This window comes from Spodoptera frugiperda, chromosome 17 (assembly GCF_023101765.2).
Source record: "Spodoptera frugiperda isolate SF20-4 chromosome 17, AGI-APGP_CSIRO_Sfru_2.0, whole genome shotgun sequence".
Lineage (NCBI taxonomy): Eukaryota > Metazoa > Arthropoda > Insecta > Lepidoptera > Noctuidae > Spodoptera > Spodoptera frugiperda.
Window position 1 is genome coordinate 1827009 of NC_064228.1, and position 16346 is coordinate 1843354.

Below are 16346 nucleotides of genomic sequence, written 5' to 3' on the forward strand. Positions count from 1 at the left end.
ATTAAAGTAAACGTAACATCAATATGTTAATCGAACTCCAATACATCAATAACAAACGATCATTCCTACCTTAACGGATATATCGAGCGCTAAACTGCTCCCACGTTTTATTTATTTTATGTGGGTAGTACGAATTTCGAACGTGAATTTCAAACAGAAAGTTGCATTAAGTCAGTCTTGCGTTGGCGTTTAACGCGTTCGGACGTCTTTATATGGGTCCGAGGTTATTGTATTTATTGCTGATAATAATTTTAATTGCCTTATTGAGTGGATCTTCGGAAATGGAGCTTTGTTATTTCTTTAAGTAGCTTTGTGAAGGTTTTGGGATTTTTTAAAGTGTACGATACCCTTGATGGTTTTACCAGTCTAATAGTTTCATTATAATAATGGCTATTAACCAGATATTCTTAAGAACACTGTTCTTTATCAGTAATGTACTTGAGATAATTCTCATATAGAAACAATCTTCTGTATAAAAAACATTGCCTCAAATGAAGTATCTAAAGAATTTGATCGTTCCCAGTAAGCTGTCCTCCACAATACGTGATAGCACGCGTGTCGCATTGGGAACACACCGTGACCGGGACTCGGTCACGGGATGAGAAAAAACGTGATTTGTATGGTACAGAACATGGGATTATAGCGGGGAAGAAAATTGGACATTTACAGTATCAGAGATATTGAAAAAGAAAAAATCATTTTTTAAAAGAGTAACGATATAGTTTCTTACTCGTTCTTCTCCATTCGAAGCCACCCTTTGGAACGAGCAAATAGCTTCACTGACAGACAGACTGACGGACAATTAAATTTGTCGTTTCAAGTGCTTAACTAGGATTAATTGAAATAAAATGCTTTGACTTGACTTTGACTTTAATATTATTACTTGTATTGTATTTGTATGGGAAAAGTTACGTATTTAATGTAATTTTATAGGGGTAAATCTATGGTTAAACAATCACCGGGCTTAGTTCCAGACGCTGAGCTAAGAAGTCTGAGTATTTATCCAAATAGGGATGATGACGGGGTATGAAAATTAAAAATGTAATTAGTCCGTCAGTTAGGTAATGAAAAAATATTAGACACGTATTTTTTTATTTTGTCATATAAGATAACAATGCTTAGATAAAATCAATCAAAGTTTAGGAGTGGGAGCTAACTACGTCACTATAGAGTATAAAACGTACTCTAAAGTGACGTCACGCGATATTTCAAATGGATTATCTTCGAAAGTATCTGTTTCCGTAAGAAAATAAAAAATACGTGTCTAATATTTTAAAATAATCTACAAGACGGACATTAAAATAAAAATTAGTCATCTACCCTATTCGTGTAGTCGTTTTTGAGCTAGAAACTATTAAACATTCATACACAACTTTTAAAATGGTGTTTCCAATATCCGTAGAACAATAACTGGACGTATCATTTACTGGTATTCCCGAATCAATACGACATATTAGCTCAAGGTCATTCCGTAATGAGTCACTTATAAACAACCAGACCATATTATGTTTCTATGTATTACCCGTGTGTTGACACGGAAACATGTCGAGCTATACAAAACCAGTTTACCATGGTCTCGCTTTATATAATCTTCTCACACATTCAAAGCTCAGTTTATACTGGTGTTATATTTTATAGCTGTATGTACTATGTTGATTGATTTGTACGTCGCGTCGTCTTTTTGTTTATGTTTGAATGAATAAATTGTTATTAATGTGTTATTTTATGGATGGTAATGAAATTGACTTAGTTCTAGGTCATGGTTTTGGAGTTGGAAAATTTTGGATGCTCGTCTGCTGTTGTATTTGTCTTGGTAGAGAAGTAGATGTGCTGTAATCTGAGGAAGGGTTTAGTATTTATGACGGGGATTTCAACTGATGGAAATGTTCGCAACAATCATATTCATACACTTTTTGTTACCTTTCAGCCTCATTAGGAGAGAATTCTTCCATTCTATTTCTTCTTTGATCTTCTCTTTCGTAGTATTTCGTGTCTATCCATCGAAACTCGAATCCATCACATCGTCGTTAGTTCATCGTTTAACTGTCTAACCTATTATATTAATATACTAGCTTTTGCCAGCGGCTTCGCTCACGTTCCCGTGGGATAACAAGTGCTTAGTGTCATTATAGGAGCCTATGTGTTATTCCAGACCATAATCTATTCCTATTCCAAATTTCATCCCGATCCCTTTAATAGCTTTTGCGTGAAAGAGTAACAAATATCCATACTCACAAACTTTTGCATTTATAATATTAGTAGGATCTAGATCTTGGTTTAAAAGTAGGTTACTCAGGTATTTCAGTAAGGTGTCGTTGAATACAATCGTTGACGATTAATTGTTAGTATTGCACTTGACTGGCTTTGTTCCAAGTTTTCCCTTTTGTTCGTAATTAGGTTGATATTGTTATGGGTGTGGTGCTATAATGTATTGTGGTTGCATATACGCATATACACTATTAGCGTTCACATAATATGCTTGTGGCAACAGTTTTTCCTTCCTGTCAGTTTAATTTTCATAAATGTTTGTTGATTATTTCTGTATAATAATAGATTTGTTTGTAATATTTATTTTGATATTGAAAAATACAAATTTTCCTCCATTGGATACTGGTAAGTACTGCATTAAGGCAGTTGTCCCACCAACGGCGATTGAACGACTAACTATCGGCTATTTTCTCGCTCAAGAAACGTACAATAGATATACTTTCCGTGTAAACAAAAGAGATGCATATACAAATAGTTGATAGCTGACTGTTCACACTGCCGGCGAGTGCTCGCTTCAATAGTTTATCGCTGAGCGACAAGAGCTATGAAAGATAACATTGAAAAATACATATTTTCCTCCATTGGATACTGGTAAGTACTGCTTTCAATGGAGTCCTAATGGCGCAATAGTTTTTATTCTCTTATTGTCTATAAAATCTATCAATTTGACTAGTAAGAACGTTTCTGACTTGTACCATACCTTAGTTCCGCTCCAATGCACCAGATAGACTCTACTTCAGTTACGCTATAGATGGCGCAAGAAAAAACCAATCACCTTGCCGTTAGTCTCACCCTTATGTCCTAGCATCAAAGCTTAAATTCCAACAACTCGACTCTGCAACATCTTTGTAGAAATCAGACCAATAACCTCAGCATTTGCATCTGATGCCATCCTTATCACCACAACATAAGGTTTATATTTGAAATGTCTATATTCTGTATCGTGGTCTTCCATTGTTAATCCAGGAAAAGGTGGTTTCCCGAGGTCCTATGTGAATTAGTTTTCTGTGCTGGTATCTTTGTTTGGTTCGATCAGTTTGGGCAAAAAGCAGGTGCTATTGAACTTTCCTTCCGTATTCCAGAGTCTGGTTACGAAATGAATGAGTTGGTATGTTTATGCTCTGATTACAGTGATTTACAAAGTCATGGGTAAATAACCTATTGGAAAATAGGAACAGTATCGTCCGTTTGATGCCTCATTGATTTTTGTACGAGACTTTTGAAATAATAAATTAGTGATCTCAGGTTGGATTCCATTATAGGGCTAAATATTACTAGGACTCTGGATATCGATATTATCAGTAACTGTAACTGTGCACTGTATTTAGAAGTAAACTTGGACTCTAATAAAATGTCAAAAATTGCGCGTATCTACATTGTTGCGAAACTGGGGTTTTACGGTGAACAGTCAATTTGCATTTGAGATTATCCCTTCTTTAACAGTCAGGTGATGATGATAAATCATCATTATTGACTGACTAATCTAAAAGCTTTTGTCGCTAGAATCGCTAAAAATCTTCAAATATACATTGAAGGACGTTGACCTCCGTTAATATGGTCACATAATATTTTCGTTACACGTTTTATATACAGACAGACAAATTACGGCATGCCTTTTAGAGAAGACTTATGTATATAGGCGCCTCCATATCTGATTCTGTCTAGGCCCTAAAAAGGAATCTTGTCTCATTAAAATACTAAGTATGAGGACCTCAATTTTTCCAATTTAACTTTAAAACAGTTCGTTCTTTAAGTTCTGGCTTAAGTTTGTACAGAAGGTGAAGCTACTTTTATCAAAGATGTGATTATTATTTTCTCAATTAAATTATTATTACTGATGTAAAACGGCTGGATGCTACTGTTACCTGTCAGATTTGAAACACATTGCAAGTCAACATCACGCCTTTTATTTATCTCCGAAGGGGTAGGCAAAGGTGCACATTACGACACTTAAATGATAACTGATTTAAAACAATGCCCAAAAAATTTCAAACGCTATGCTACCATCACTGATATTCAGAATCTTGCAATCTATTCCATTCCCTCTAATACCAAATCTGCTCTAGTTATGATCATTAGACTTTAATCCTTTACTCATAAACACAAGCGTCCTTGAATTCGTCTGAATCACAGGAACCATTCCTATAGACATCAGCATCTTTTTCTTTTTACACAGATGACGTGGTAACAACCCCTCCTGCAATATCAACACCATGTCATTCGTCATTCTGCCCTCGATTTTGTTCACGACATAAAATTTTCGGGAAACGCAATCTGCTCCGATGAGTCACATTGATGTCCAATATTCTTGATATTCATTCGCATCTTCGTCAGTTAATGATGATTCGTTTACGTTTGTAAGTAATAGTGGTTCTTTATTGTCGATGATAAGACATTGAGACATTTTATGCTTTTTAAAGTTAAAATTAACTTCGTCTGTCTGAGTTTTATCGACAGTAATTGGTTTTGCATTTGATTCATATATACGATTGACGACCTGCCTTCGAAGCATGGAAGTTGTGACAAATCCTTTCAAGTTGGATATGTTACTTATAATTTATTTATTATTTGTCAGATCAAATAGCTCAGACTGCCTTGTTGCCCAAACTAGACTGCCTCGAGTGGTCGCAAATGCGACTGCCGGACAAGGCGTCTCGGGTTCGATTCCCGGGTCGGACAAAATATTGCAGGGCTTTTTTCGGTTTTTCGAACTTCTCAGTAGTAGCACGGAGTCTGGAATTGTGCCCAGTATATGGCAATAGTCTTACCCCCTATTACCTAGGACTTATAATACAAATAATGTAATGTGCATCTCTGCCTACCCCTTCGGGGATAAAAGGCGTGCCGTTATTTGTATTGTATCAATTAGCTTACTAGTCTACAATTTTTTTGCAACACATTGCTTAATTTTTTTCCAGCATCGAATAGCTCACCATCAATCACTTCTTATCGATGCACTTATCGATACACTGGTACAATGACCAATAATTATTGTACATCTCATAATCGAAAGTGGTCTCAGCTCATTAAACGTTACTTTCTTACGCGTGCTCCACTAAACAACACTTGTTCATTAGCGATTATGATTTAATCATTGTTTATGGCTTCTAGTGTAATAACTAATGACTCGTAATGACGTTTCTATGCTCCATTTCTCTGCGTGTGAGATTGATTATGCAATTATTTTGAAGTTTTAAGCTGTTGATCTGGTTTTGTTAAGACAGACTAGTTGTAAACACTGTATAGCAAGCAAGAGTTCATAGATTCAACTTCGACAACAAAAAAACAAAATAATAAAGACTACCGTAAATATTTGTGTGACCAGAAGTAATTGTTTCACACCTACGAATGTTAACTATCCTGTATTGGTATTCAAACAATAGCCCTAATAAGAATAGTTGAAATACCATCAAACACTTCTTAATCGGAATTATCATTCACAATTACCCATTATTCGTCACCTTCCTTTTACTAATAACTTTTACAATCAAAACTTGCTCCACGAACGCTACATCTCTTGGCCGACAACAGGAAGCTGATGAGTTTTTATCTTAAACATAAAACCTCGATGTGGTTGTAATAGCGTCACAATTATATACCGGACGTGCGTATACTATTGTAAAGGGGCAAAAACATTCAATGCCTTCTCCCGCTTTCGGCGAGTCATTAGCGTTAATATAAAATGGTGGTTGTTTAAAAAATGATGTAGCTTTTAAGGAGGGAATCATTCAATGCTTTCTCCAGCTTTCGGCGAGGCGAGAGGGAGTGTCAGACTCTTGCTGACTAAAAGCCACTCCGTTCCTACTCCTGCTTTTCCACAATCCGCAGCTCCGGGACGCTAAGACGGTTAGGTTATGTGCCGTGGTGTAATGACTAAGAACATTAATATGTATTCCTTCATTCCACAAACGAGACAAAAATACGCAGACAATTAACAGAACAGCCTAACAATACTCTTAAACAAAAACAAAATCTGATTTTTATTCTATGGCCGAATTGTTGACATTCTGCTCATAGCCTGTTTACGAGGCAGGAAGCAGACAATCCCAGCCTCTATTGACCGGCAATTAGAGCACGTTGTCGTGTAATGAGCTCCTTAAGTCACACGATTCATGCGCTCCCGTTGTGAGGATGTGTCTAATGAGCTCAAACAGTTTGAATGTACTAGGCTCACAGAAGTATGAAGAGCGTAATTAGGTGGGCTCGGAGTGTAATGATGATTTTGACTCCTGTGTTAATCTGTTGTCTTAGTATTTTTTCTTTGAGATACGTTTGCAATGTGTTGGTAAGTTGGTAAGCTAATCTTTTGATTTTGACGGTTGACTAGTAAGAATGTATATGGCATTAAGCCTACCCTGTACAAGAAAGTTGCAAAAAGTAAAATTAATAAAAAAAATACGGTTGGCGCATTGATTGTTTTCGATTCCTGCGGCTCGACGTCGCTGTTTCAATTCCTACACGGAACAACTCTGTGTGAGATTCACAAATTGTTGTGTCAGATTTGGGTGCCATCTCTCTTGGCTCTCAGTTCCTAATCGGTTGTAACGACACCCACAGTGAGAAAAGGAAGTGGTGGCAAAAGTATGGTAGTCTACTATCACCATTCGCCCAAATTTTGCTAATTGCTTCTATAGAAGTGTTTCAAAAACTTTCAACCCACTCATTCGAATCGAGGTTATCTAGAGGTAGTTGTTAGTTCGTTTGGCAAGTGTCCATAAAGGATGACAATTGAATACTTGGCTTGTTTGCCGCTAAGACAATGGGCAGGCGTCAAGTTCCGTGACGTCACGCGTTGCAAGAATTCGCAAACGTTATCGGATTGTGAGAAGATTGTTTGATGCTGTAGTGGTATTAAGTGGCTGGGATTAAATATGAGTACTTCTATGTATGGAGGTTTTGTTGAGACATCAACAGAAATGTATTGCTAGGTTCTCCAATTAGATCCGGAGCTGCGGACTACCTAGCGGGTTTACCAGGGCTCCGGCTCGAAAAGCAGGAGTAGGAACGGGGTGGTTTTTAGTCAGTAAGAGTCTGACACTTCCTCTCGCTTCGCCCAAGGCGGGAGAAGTCATTGGATGATTTTCCCTCTTAAAAAACTTCTGCAATTAGAAAAATATCGAGACGATTAATTTAATGTAATTCATTTCTAATCCTATATTTTGTGTATCACCATTGATTGAGTCAACAGTTAGTTCCGGTAAAGGATTCCCGTTTTACATTGATATTTAATCTACACTCGATGTTATTCACGCCAAAATCCTTCTTTAATCTTTACTTGATTTCATTGTATCAAAGCTACGTTATCCCAATGTTCAGTTACCCGATTTAATTTATTATTAATCTTTTTCGCGTCTTTTATTGAAAGATAGACCTCAACCTCTAAGGATCAAGGTCTGAATTACTTTATAAAAAAAAAAAAAAAACAGAAACATTGTAATCTCTTGGTTATGTTCCCTGCTTATCTCACTCGGTCACATAAACTTCCGTCATTGGCCGTAATGTCCCTGTTCAGATAACAATATGTTTTAACTTACTGTGTTTAAATATTGCAATAACATAACATCGACACTTCGTTTGCAATAAAAGAGTTAAAATTTTTAATCCTCATCATCATCGCAGTTAGCATAGCATACTATTACGGGAACCAGTATCATTTTAAAATGAAGAACTTAATAACTTTTTTGTGGGAGAAAATCATTGTTACTTGTCCCGATTTGGATGAGGTGAGAGGTAGTGACAGACTTTTATTGACTAAAACCATCCTGTTCCTACTCCTGCTTCGAGCCCGAATCTCGGTAACCCATTAACTCTTCCGCAGAAAGGGTACGAGTATTGAGAGAACGAAACCGCAGTCTTGACGGTAGTCAACACAAATATTTAGCACAAAAATTTCCATAAATCAGGGTAATGACCTAGACATTATCACATAAACATTTTAAGGTTATAGTCAGGCATTACAAGTAGTCGAAAGCAATTAGAGGCTAAACAAATATGCCCGATAAACTAATTGTTTGTTTACCAAAGATAAAGAAACTAGACCGTCGTTACCCGGTCAGGTGATACGTATTTTGTTCAAATATTTATCATTATCTACCGGTTTTGAAGTAGATATAATATCACATAACATGTCTGTTATAATTTTCACCAAAATTTTAGGCAGAGCAAAGTGCCCTTTCTACCTAGTCACTTCAAGCCCACTCAGTTATCTTCTTTCATTCTCCACTATTAGAGATATCTGACAGCGGATAATGGAATAAGGGAGAAGAGAAGAGAGCGGTCATAACCGCTTTTCTCTCAATTTAAAATAATATACAGAGGAACTAATACTGAAACAGTGAAAATTATCACGAAATTAGGATAAACTCGGGCTACCTCAAGGCACAATTTTAGGACCAACTCTAAAAAATAATAATGAATTACCTAGTAATGCATATAAAAGGAACAATAAACATATAATTCTTAGAAATAAACCCATATATATCCTTATAGGACAGATTAAATTGGCGTAACTTGTAAGAAATGACGTGTCGCACGTTGTCGAGTATTTCTGTATCAGAATGATTCACTTCCGTAGTAGGATATTTATGTGATTGTTAATAATAAAAAACATGTATTTCATATTAATAATGGCTTACCGCTGTTACTTTGAATCCGGTGATTTGATTTCCAAATTGTTAATTGTACTTTTTATAAGGAAGTTGTCAATAGGTTCTTGGTGACTTTAGCCAATATCTAGAAGCTGGCATATAATTGTTTATTACAACAACATACTCTTGGTTACATCATCATATTCTCTTACGTAAAATATCCTATCACTCCAGATACCAGTAAGCGTAATCGTAGTTAAGATACAAGCCTTGATATTAGTAAAGTCAAAGTCAAAATTATTTATTTCAAATAAACCGGGAAAAAAAACAAAATTTCTGTCTGTCGGTCAGTCCTCTAATGAAGCTATTTGCTCGTTCCAAAGTGTAGATTCCTATGGAGAAGAACGAGTAAGAAACTCCATAGATTACTCTTTTTCAATCAGATTCACAATACAATTCTTGGTTACATTGTTTCATTGAAAATTATGAAATCACACAAGATCAGCAACTAGACCAGTTGCTGTATAATTTATTTCACGTTTCATTCTACAATCAGAATCAGGCCAGTTGCCCGACAATTAATATCAATCCTCTCGTCACTCGCTCGTCACAATTGAAACGTCTTAATAAAGAACAATTAGTTAAAAGATTCGAGTGCGAACGCAACAAATCTTTGCCAATTAGGAACAGTATACGATTTGATAATAGGTCGTTGGTAGTGTAAGGTGTTGCGTGCACTTTACGACTTTTTAATCTTACTGCCACGCTCAGAGTCATTTGGTGTCAATGGTAACTTAACCCAATCCTTAGCAATTGTTTTCGGAACAAAATCGTTACTAAGGGATAGTTCGGACTCGGACTCCGCATCTTCCTCGCACAGCTACATAGCTTAGTATCAATGGAAACGGTCACATAGTTTCACAGCTTAGCTATTACATCTTCGTAGTATAGTTATATAGCACATCTCTAGCGGAAAAGCACCCTTAGTTTTCATTTAGTTTAAGTATAAGAATATTCAATGTTACTCTATTAAGAACTGTAATATTATCATCCTATCAGTCACAAGACCTCTGCCAATGACTTTACAATAATCTCCACACTTAGCAGATTGATTAATACACCATACACAGACACTCGTTATTATAATAGACAGCATGAATATGCTAATCCTCTTAAAGAAAGCGATGATCAATTGACTTTTAGTGTGAGAAAGGGCGTCAATAATACTCGTTCATAACTACCGATAGTGTAGCTATTACAGGTATAACACACACTACGACTCATTGATAACTATGCAATAATAATAAAACAAATCATAATGCAATAAAAGAGAAAGGAAAAGCAAGATGAAGTTCAATCATTCAATAATCTGGAGAAAGTTGAAGTAATCTCCGATTGGTTTGTAATATCTTCGATTCTTCATGTAAGTAGGTAATTGTATAAGTAAAAGTTTTGGCTGTATCTTTAGCTGAGTGGCTATAAACGTGACTGCCGAACTGAAGTAAACCTTTAGTTCCTTCATTTCCGAGTCTGTTGGATTTTAGGCAAATTCTTAGTAATATTAGCACAAAACCTAGAATTGTAGCTGGTGTGTGATAATAAGTCTCAATGATTTTTCAGAAGATTATATGTATAACCGGCTAAAAGTTGTATCCATTCTTTTTTTTCTAACAAAACGTTGCCCCGTATTAGGAGTTTCTCCTGTGCAGTGGGTGCATATACAAACATACAATTTCACATACACATGATACCCAGACCCGAAACAATTTGTTGATCACACAAAGAGTTGCTCCGTAGTCCGTACGAGATTCAAACTCGCTTCACGTTGCACGTCAGCCAGTTGCCCAGGCACCGAGCCAACAGTGCAGTCAATCATTATTTCTTTTTACCTTTTCTTGGAGTAAAACCTTTTATATTATGCAATAAGCAATGGCGCAAATAAACGCCTAGTCGTACCCACGTGGTCGGGAAGAATCCATGAACTTTGTCCAACCAATTTGTCGTACATTTGAATGCGGCACTAAAGGTACATTTACTTCCTCCCCGTGGGTAACGTGGGCGGTATTCCATGTTGTTCTAGCTGTAAAAGATAGCCTACAAGTCTCCATAAACTGTAAAATGTTGCTATCAAAGAGAAAAGAAGGTTTCTTTTACGTACATACGTAACCTCACGCCTGTTTCCCATAGCGGCAGGCTCAGAAAACGAAACGCCAATTGCTACGATTCTTACACACCTCTTTCGCTTCATTAACAGTCATTAGTCTTTTCATGCATGTTCGTTGGTTAAAGGTACTTTTAATTTGACCCTTGTTTAATATAGCGCCGATCTGATCGCTAAAGTAGACAGACATCTTGATTACTGGATTTTCTAAAGAGTTTTAGACAAAATCTTTACCATCACTTTCCATGCTACTGAAGAATGGTTTGTTTCATTCTGTATCCAGTTACCCCTGCTTCTCTTCTCGGTCTACCAGGTTGGAAGGAGTCTGACGCTGCGTCTTACATAACACTTATTAACTAATAAGACAAATATGTATAATAGCACAATAGCAAAGTGTGATCCGTATCTAATTTCTCAGTGTAAATGATGTCATCATATTACGGTATTGTTCTTTAACTAATGTGTTACACTTTACTTACCATCATACGTAAGGTATGCTGCTGTTCGATGTAAACATAATATATGGCATAATAAGGTACTTAAAACATATATTAAGGCAGGGGTTGAAATAACCTGTCGTCGGCGGTATTTCGGAACCGATACGACCTTCAAACCTTCAAGAAAAGAGCTCCTTTTTAAAAGGCCGGTAACGCACCTGTGCCTTTACTGGTGTTGCATGTTGATGCAACACCAGTGAAGCGATCAAGTGACTTGTTCGCTCTTGAGGTTGTGGTGGCTTCGGAAAATGCAAGGTTTTTGAAACCCCTCGTCGTCATAATTTAGCGTTGTATAAAGCCATAACAATTATCTCTAATTACAGTTCTAATAGCTATAAAAGGCTATGGAACTGTGCTCGCACCGCAAAGGTGTCTGCGGTCCCGTTTACTTTTTTATTCCCCCACGGTGCATAGGCACTCAATGAATACAGACATAAACGTATTGAATTACTACTTTCCCACCCAGTTACACTGCACTAGTTTTACAATAACCCACTAACTTAACATAATTATCCCCTTTCTATGCTATTTAACTTTCAACCTTATCCCGTTGGACTTAAGTCTAAGAGAACTGCAAACTTGATCTAGGGAAACATTTGATCGATCAATGTCCCTTCTATTGATTACTAAGTTCTATTTAGTTCTTATTTTCAATGTTGTAAGGTTGTGAATCGCATTGTTTATCTGTTTACTTTATCTGCCCACTATCGGATGTCAGTTGAAGATAACGGATGAGGTTCACTGTGCAGTGTGCGTGTCACTCACTTTGATAACTGTGTCAGCCGCGAGTCGCGCGCCGATCGTAGTCGCGTGCGCACGTCTGCGTAGACGGCGGTTATTTTTCGTAAATTCGAAATTCGAATTTCGTAGTACGTACGTAGTATTAACGCGATTACAGATATTTCTTACTGTGTGTCTAAGATAAAATATGTGTTTATAAGTGATCGTAAAACTAAGCTTTGAATGTTAAAGTGACGAACAAAGAATCCATCAATAACAAAGTTTCTTAACAGTGACAGTGACCGTGATCGATTGTGATAAACGAAACCCGAACATTCCAAGATGCGGCGGATGAAGATGAACATTGATCCAGATCTTGGAGATCTGGAGGAGATGCTGGCTCACGTCCAGACACAACTAGAACACGAGATTGACATGGAGAAAGAAGCTAAAATGCCATCCCTGGTCAATATCCAAGAATCACCAAAAATGGTGAAGAGGACCTCGTCTTTCAACAGAACAGATTCGTTCGACTATCGGAAGCCAGCACCAAGGCCTCCCCCAGCCAGAACTGACTCTGGAAGTCGATCCTTGAATGGAAATTATGGGGATTATCGAAATGGAAACGAATCTGAAGAACAGTATTCCCAACCACAGATCAATGGGAAGTTTAAGGGTTCTCAAACCAGTTTGAAGTCTGATGAAGGATCCCAAGTCTCCTTTCAGTCGTTTCGTTCAGAGCCTGTGTCTCGGCATTCGGTGATGAGCTTGCAGGAAAAGCGAGGATCCTTTGCCTCCTTAAATGGGAGATCGAAGACTGCTACTCTTCCACGAGGATACGGTTCCACGAAGGAGAAGAATTGGGAGGAATATTGGGCCTTGTAAGTATTGTTACCTATTTATTTTTATTACTTTTTGTCGTCCATCAAAAATATGATTGGTATTGTTATAAGTATCGATGTCAGTTTTCAATCACGTAGATGTTTTTTGCGCGTTATAACAATTTAATTATAAGGTAGGTATGTCTAGCATTCGTTGCGATTGACCGATTTTCATATAATTTATTAGTTTGCTGTAAACACTGAAATTATTTTATTATAAATTATTACGCAGTTTGCTTCTAAATTATACATATTGACGGCACGCATATACGAACCCTAGTAATATTTGAATTTATATATTCTTCTAATTAACAAAAAGTAATTGAATATCCCGCAAATTAGTCATAACAAGTCATAGTCGCGGGCGCAGACAGTACAGTGTCGATTGCAAATGGCGTCGTCGTTGTCGTTGATGTAACAGAATACGATGCGCACACGCAACCTCATTGAAACGTAATACCATTTGACTGACACCATGATAAGATGATTTATATTGATAACAGATTTCACGCTCTCGTTAGATAAATTTTAGAAATAGATTAGATGTAGGTAGTAGAGATAGATTTGACATTTTCTGGTTAACGCAATGATGGATTTGAATAGTTTTTTAAACAGTTTGAGAAGTTAAGTTGTTATGTTAAGTTAATGTCTTCTAGCTTTTTGTTTATTGTGGTATCAGTAGGCATACTACTAGAGATCACGACTTAAGAACCTGTGTGGTGTTGATTCAATTCATTAACTGTCAATTTCAATAACCCATCTTCAAAATCTATGAATCGATCTTCATTTTTGACAGAAACTCTATAGAACTTATGTCAAAAATCGATCTTAAACTAAAGATTTTGGATTGAGATCGGCAGTAAAAGAACATTATTATGTATCTAGATCAATAGTTACTTCAATTATCTTACCTTTACTACCAAATTGGTTTGCATTTAAAAGTGTATTCTTTTGTTTAGCTGGTATCATTCCGAAGCCAAAAGTCATTAATACTAATCTCCCAGATCTGCGCTCAAATTATAGGCTCTCTTTAAGTGCATCCATTAAACATTTCAAATTGTAACATTCACCATTTAGCTCGTTTGTATTATGGATCTTATGACCCATATAATATGGTTTTAAATGTGCATTCACAGTTACTTTCACTTCACTTTTTAATATTCGACAAATGCGTCCGATTTCTTCATGATGTGTACAGCTAAATAGAATTTTAAATTGTACTACCTATTGTTTTCTATTCTTTTTCAATCATCAAAGGTCTCTTTTATAGTAGTTTTTGATCCCTTTTGGTATTTTTTTGTTCTTACAACTGTTCTTTTTTTTTCTACCGTCAAGGTAAACGACCTTAGTTATTTACATTTTACGGTGTTGTCTTTGCCTTTATGGTCCGCAGATTTTTAGGCTAATTAGTTTGTTTTTATAGTTCAATTGTTTTGTTTATGAGTATCTACCAAGTTCTTTGGTAATGTTTTTGCTTGCTTGCGTAATGTAGGTGTCGTTAACCCTTTGGGTAAAAAGTTTATAACCATAACGGAACATCTTCCTTCATTTCTTTGCATTCTAATATCAAAAGGAACTTTTATTTTTCTTCCAAATCTATACTTTCTTTAAACAAATCTTGAATCATCATCTTTTACGTCGATATTTCTGTGAATCACCCACCATTTCTCGTCAATTTTGAAAACTGCGCCAGTTCTCACTAGTATGACGTCTCCTCTTGGTATTTCCTCGCCAATCAGCCCCCCTATCTGACCTTCAACTTCCGTGGGAAGGCAGGTGCTACCTTTAAGGTCAATGGCGGAGACACGTGGGACTGAAACAGGTTTCATCACAAGGGCTACTTCTGTATCTAGTACAATGGCTATTGTTTTGAATTGGAGGGGGATTTTTGTGGTGTCTTTTTTGATCAAGAAGTTTTTGAAGATGTAGATACAGCTGTTTCGTATGTTAAGTCTGTGTGCCCTAAATATTAGTTTCGATTGGCAGTTAGTTGAGTGACTGTCTCGAGCTAAGTAAAAGATTTTCGAACTTGTTCTTGTTGCAAAATTCTCAGTGTAGTAATAAACTTGCCCCTGCACATGTGACTCATATCCTAATTAGTAAGGTGTTACAGAATGCATTTAGAGTTGAGAAGAAAAGTCGAGAGTTGTTAAACTACACGATTTACATGATTGTTTATTTATTCATAAATGTAAAATTATGTCATTTATTTTGTCCTCTGAGACTTAGTAAAAGTCAAACGTCTGCTTAACTGGTTCAAGGTTAGCTGCGGACTGCCTAGCGGGTTACCGGGGCTGCGGTTCGAAAAGCAGGAGTAGGAACGGGGTGGTGTTTAGTCAGTAAGAGTCTGACACTCCATTTCGCCTCGCCCAAGGCGGGAGAAGTCATTAGACGATTTTCACCCATTACAAAAAAACAACTGGTTCAAGTTTGGCAATAACTTATAGCCTCTCTCATCTATGAAAGAGCATGTCAAAATTAACCAAATTACAAGTTCATTGTATAAAATATGGCATCATTAGCCATCTATTCTGAGCGTTACGTGTAGGTTGCTGATCTTAATGGAGGGGAACACGCTTGACCTCCTCTCTCACAATGATAGACGATGATGATTTGTTTGACGCTAATTCGTTAATGATGAAAGTTATATTTTTATCACTATCATCTGTATTGTAGGTTTCTTTTTCTGTTTGGTGAATGGTTGTTATTCTAACTGTTGGGGACAAGTACAGATTTTGTCCTACCAGTCAAACCACAGGGTTGGAAGTATTATTGGGATTTTTCGATACTGGTGCTTGAGTTTGTAATCGTGTTTAGTATTTGACAAAATGGTTTTGGAAAAGAGGTGAAATTGACATTTATAGTACAACCATGTTATCATACTTCTGCTACTAGAAGTAGGGTTGCTAAACATCTTCAACACTCCGTGACAGTCTTTCAAGACACTTGATCTTGACAATCAACAAAAAATCTTAACAAATCGGTGTCCTACAATGATGCAACTGTTACAAGCAGTTACAGTGTATTTCGGAAATAACGTTTTCCATCGACGTTATGCAAGATCCTCCGTAATGAGGATGCAAACGTTTAAAACACGATTCGCACAAGGATATTACGAGGAAATCGTGAAAAAAGGCATTCAGGAGAGCGTGGAGGCATGCAGACGTCTTTATTTGTGTTGTTTTCCTTGATATTTGAGGGCTAGGTGTCTATTATTATGTATGTTCTTTAC

General features: G+C 36.7%; 1 protein-coding gene across 7 annotated transcripts in view; it reads left to right on the forward strand.

Moving 5' to 3' along the window:
- LOC118276815 (protein enabled) overlaps positions 1 to 16346 on the forward strand; it is an 84438-nt gene that overhangs the window by 43190 nt on the left and 24902 nt on the right. For 5 of the 7 annotated variants that reach the window (XM_050699733.1, XM_050699728.1, XM_050699732.1 and 2 more), the window contains exon 2: positions 12527 to 13114. The exons of 1 other annotated variant lie outside the window; for it this stretch is intronic. In XM_050699733.1, the coding sequence (XP_050555690.1) occupies positions 12576 to 13114 (539 nt within the window). In that variant the 5' untranslated portion in view covers positions 12527 to 12575. Of the gene's footprint in view, positions 1 to 11852; positions 13115 to 16346 lie in introns of those variants that run through there. One more of the 7 variants, XM_050699731.1, reaches the window with a different exon arrangement.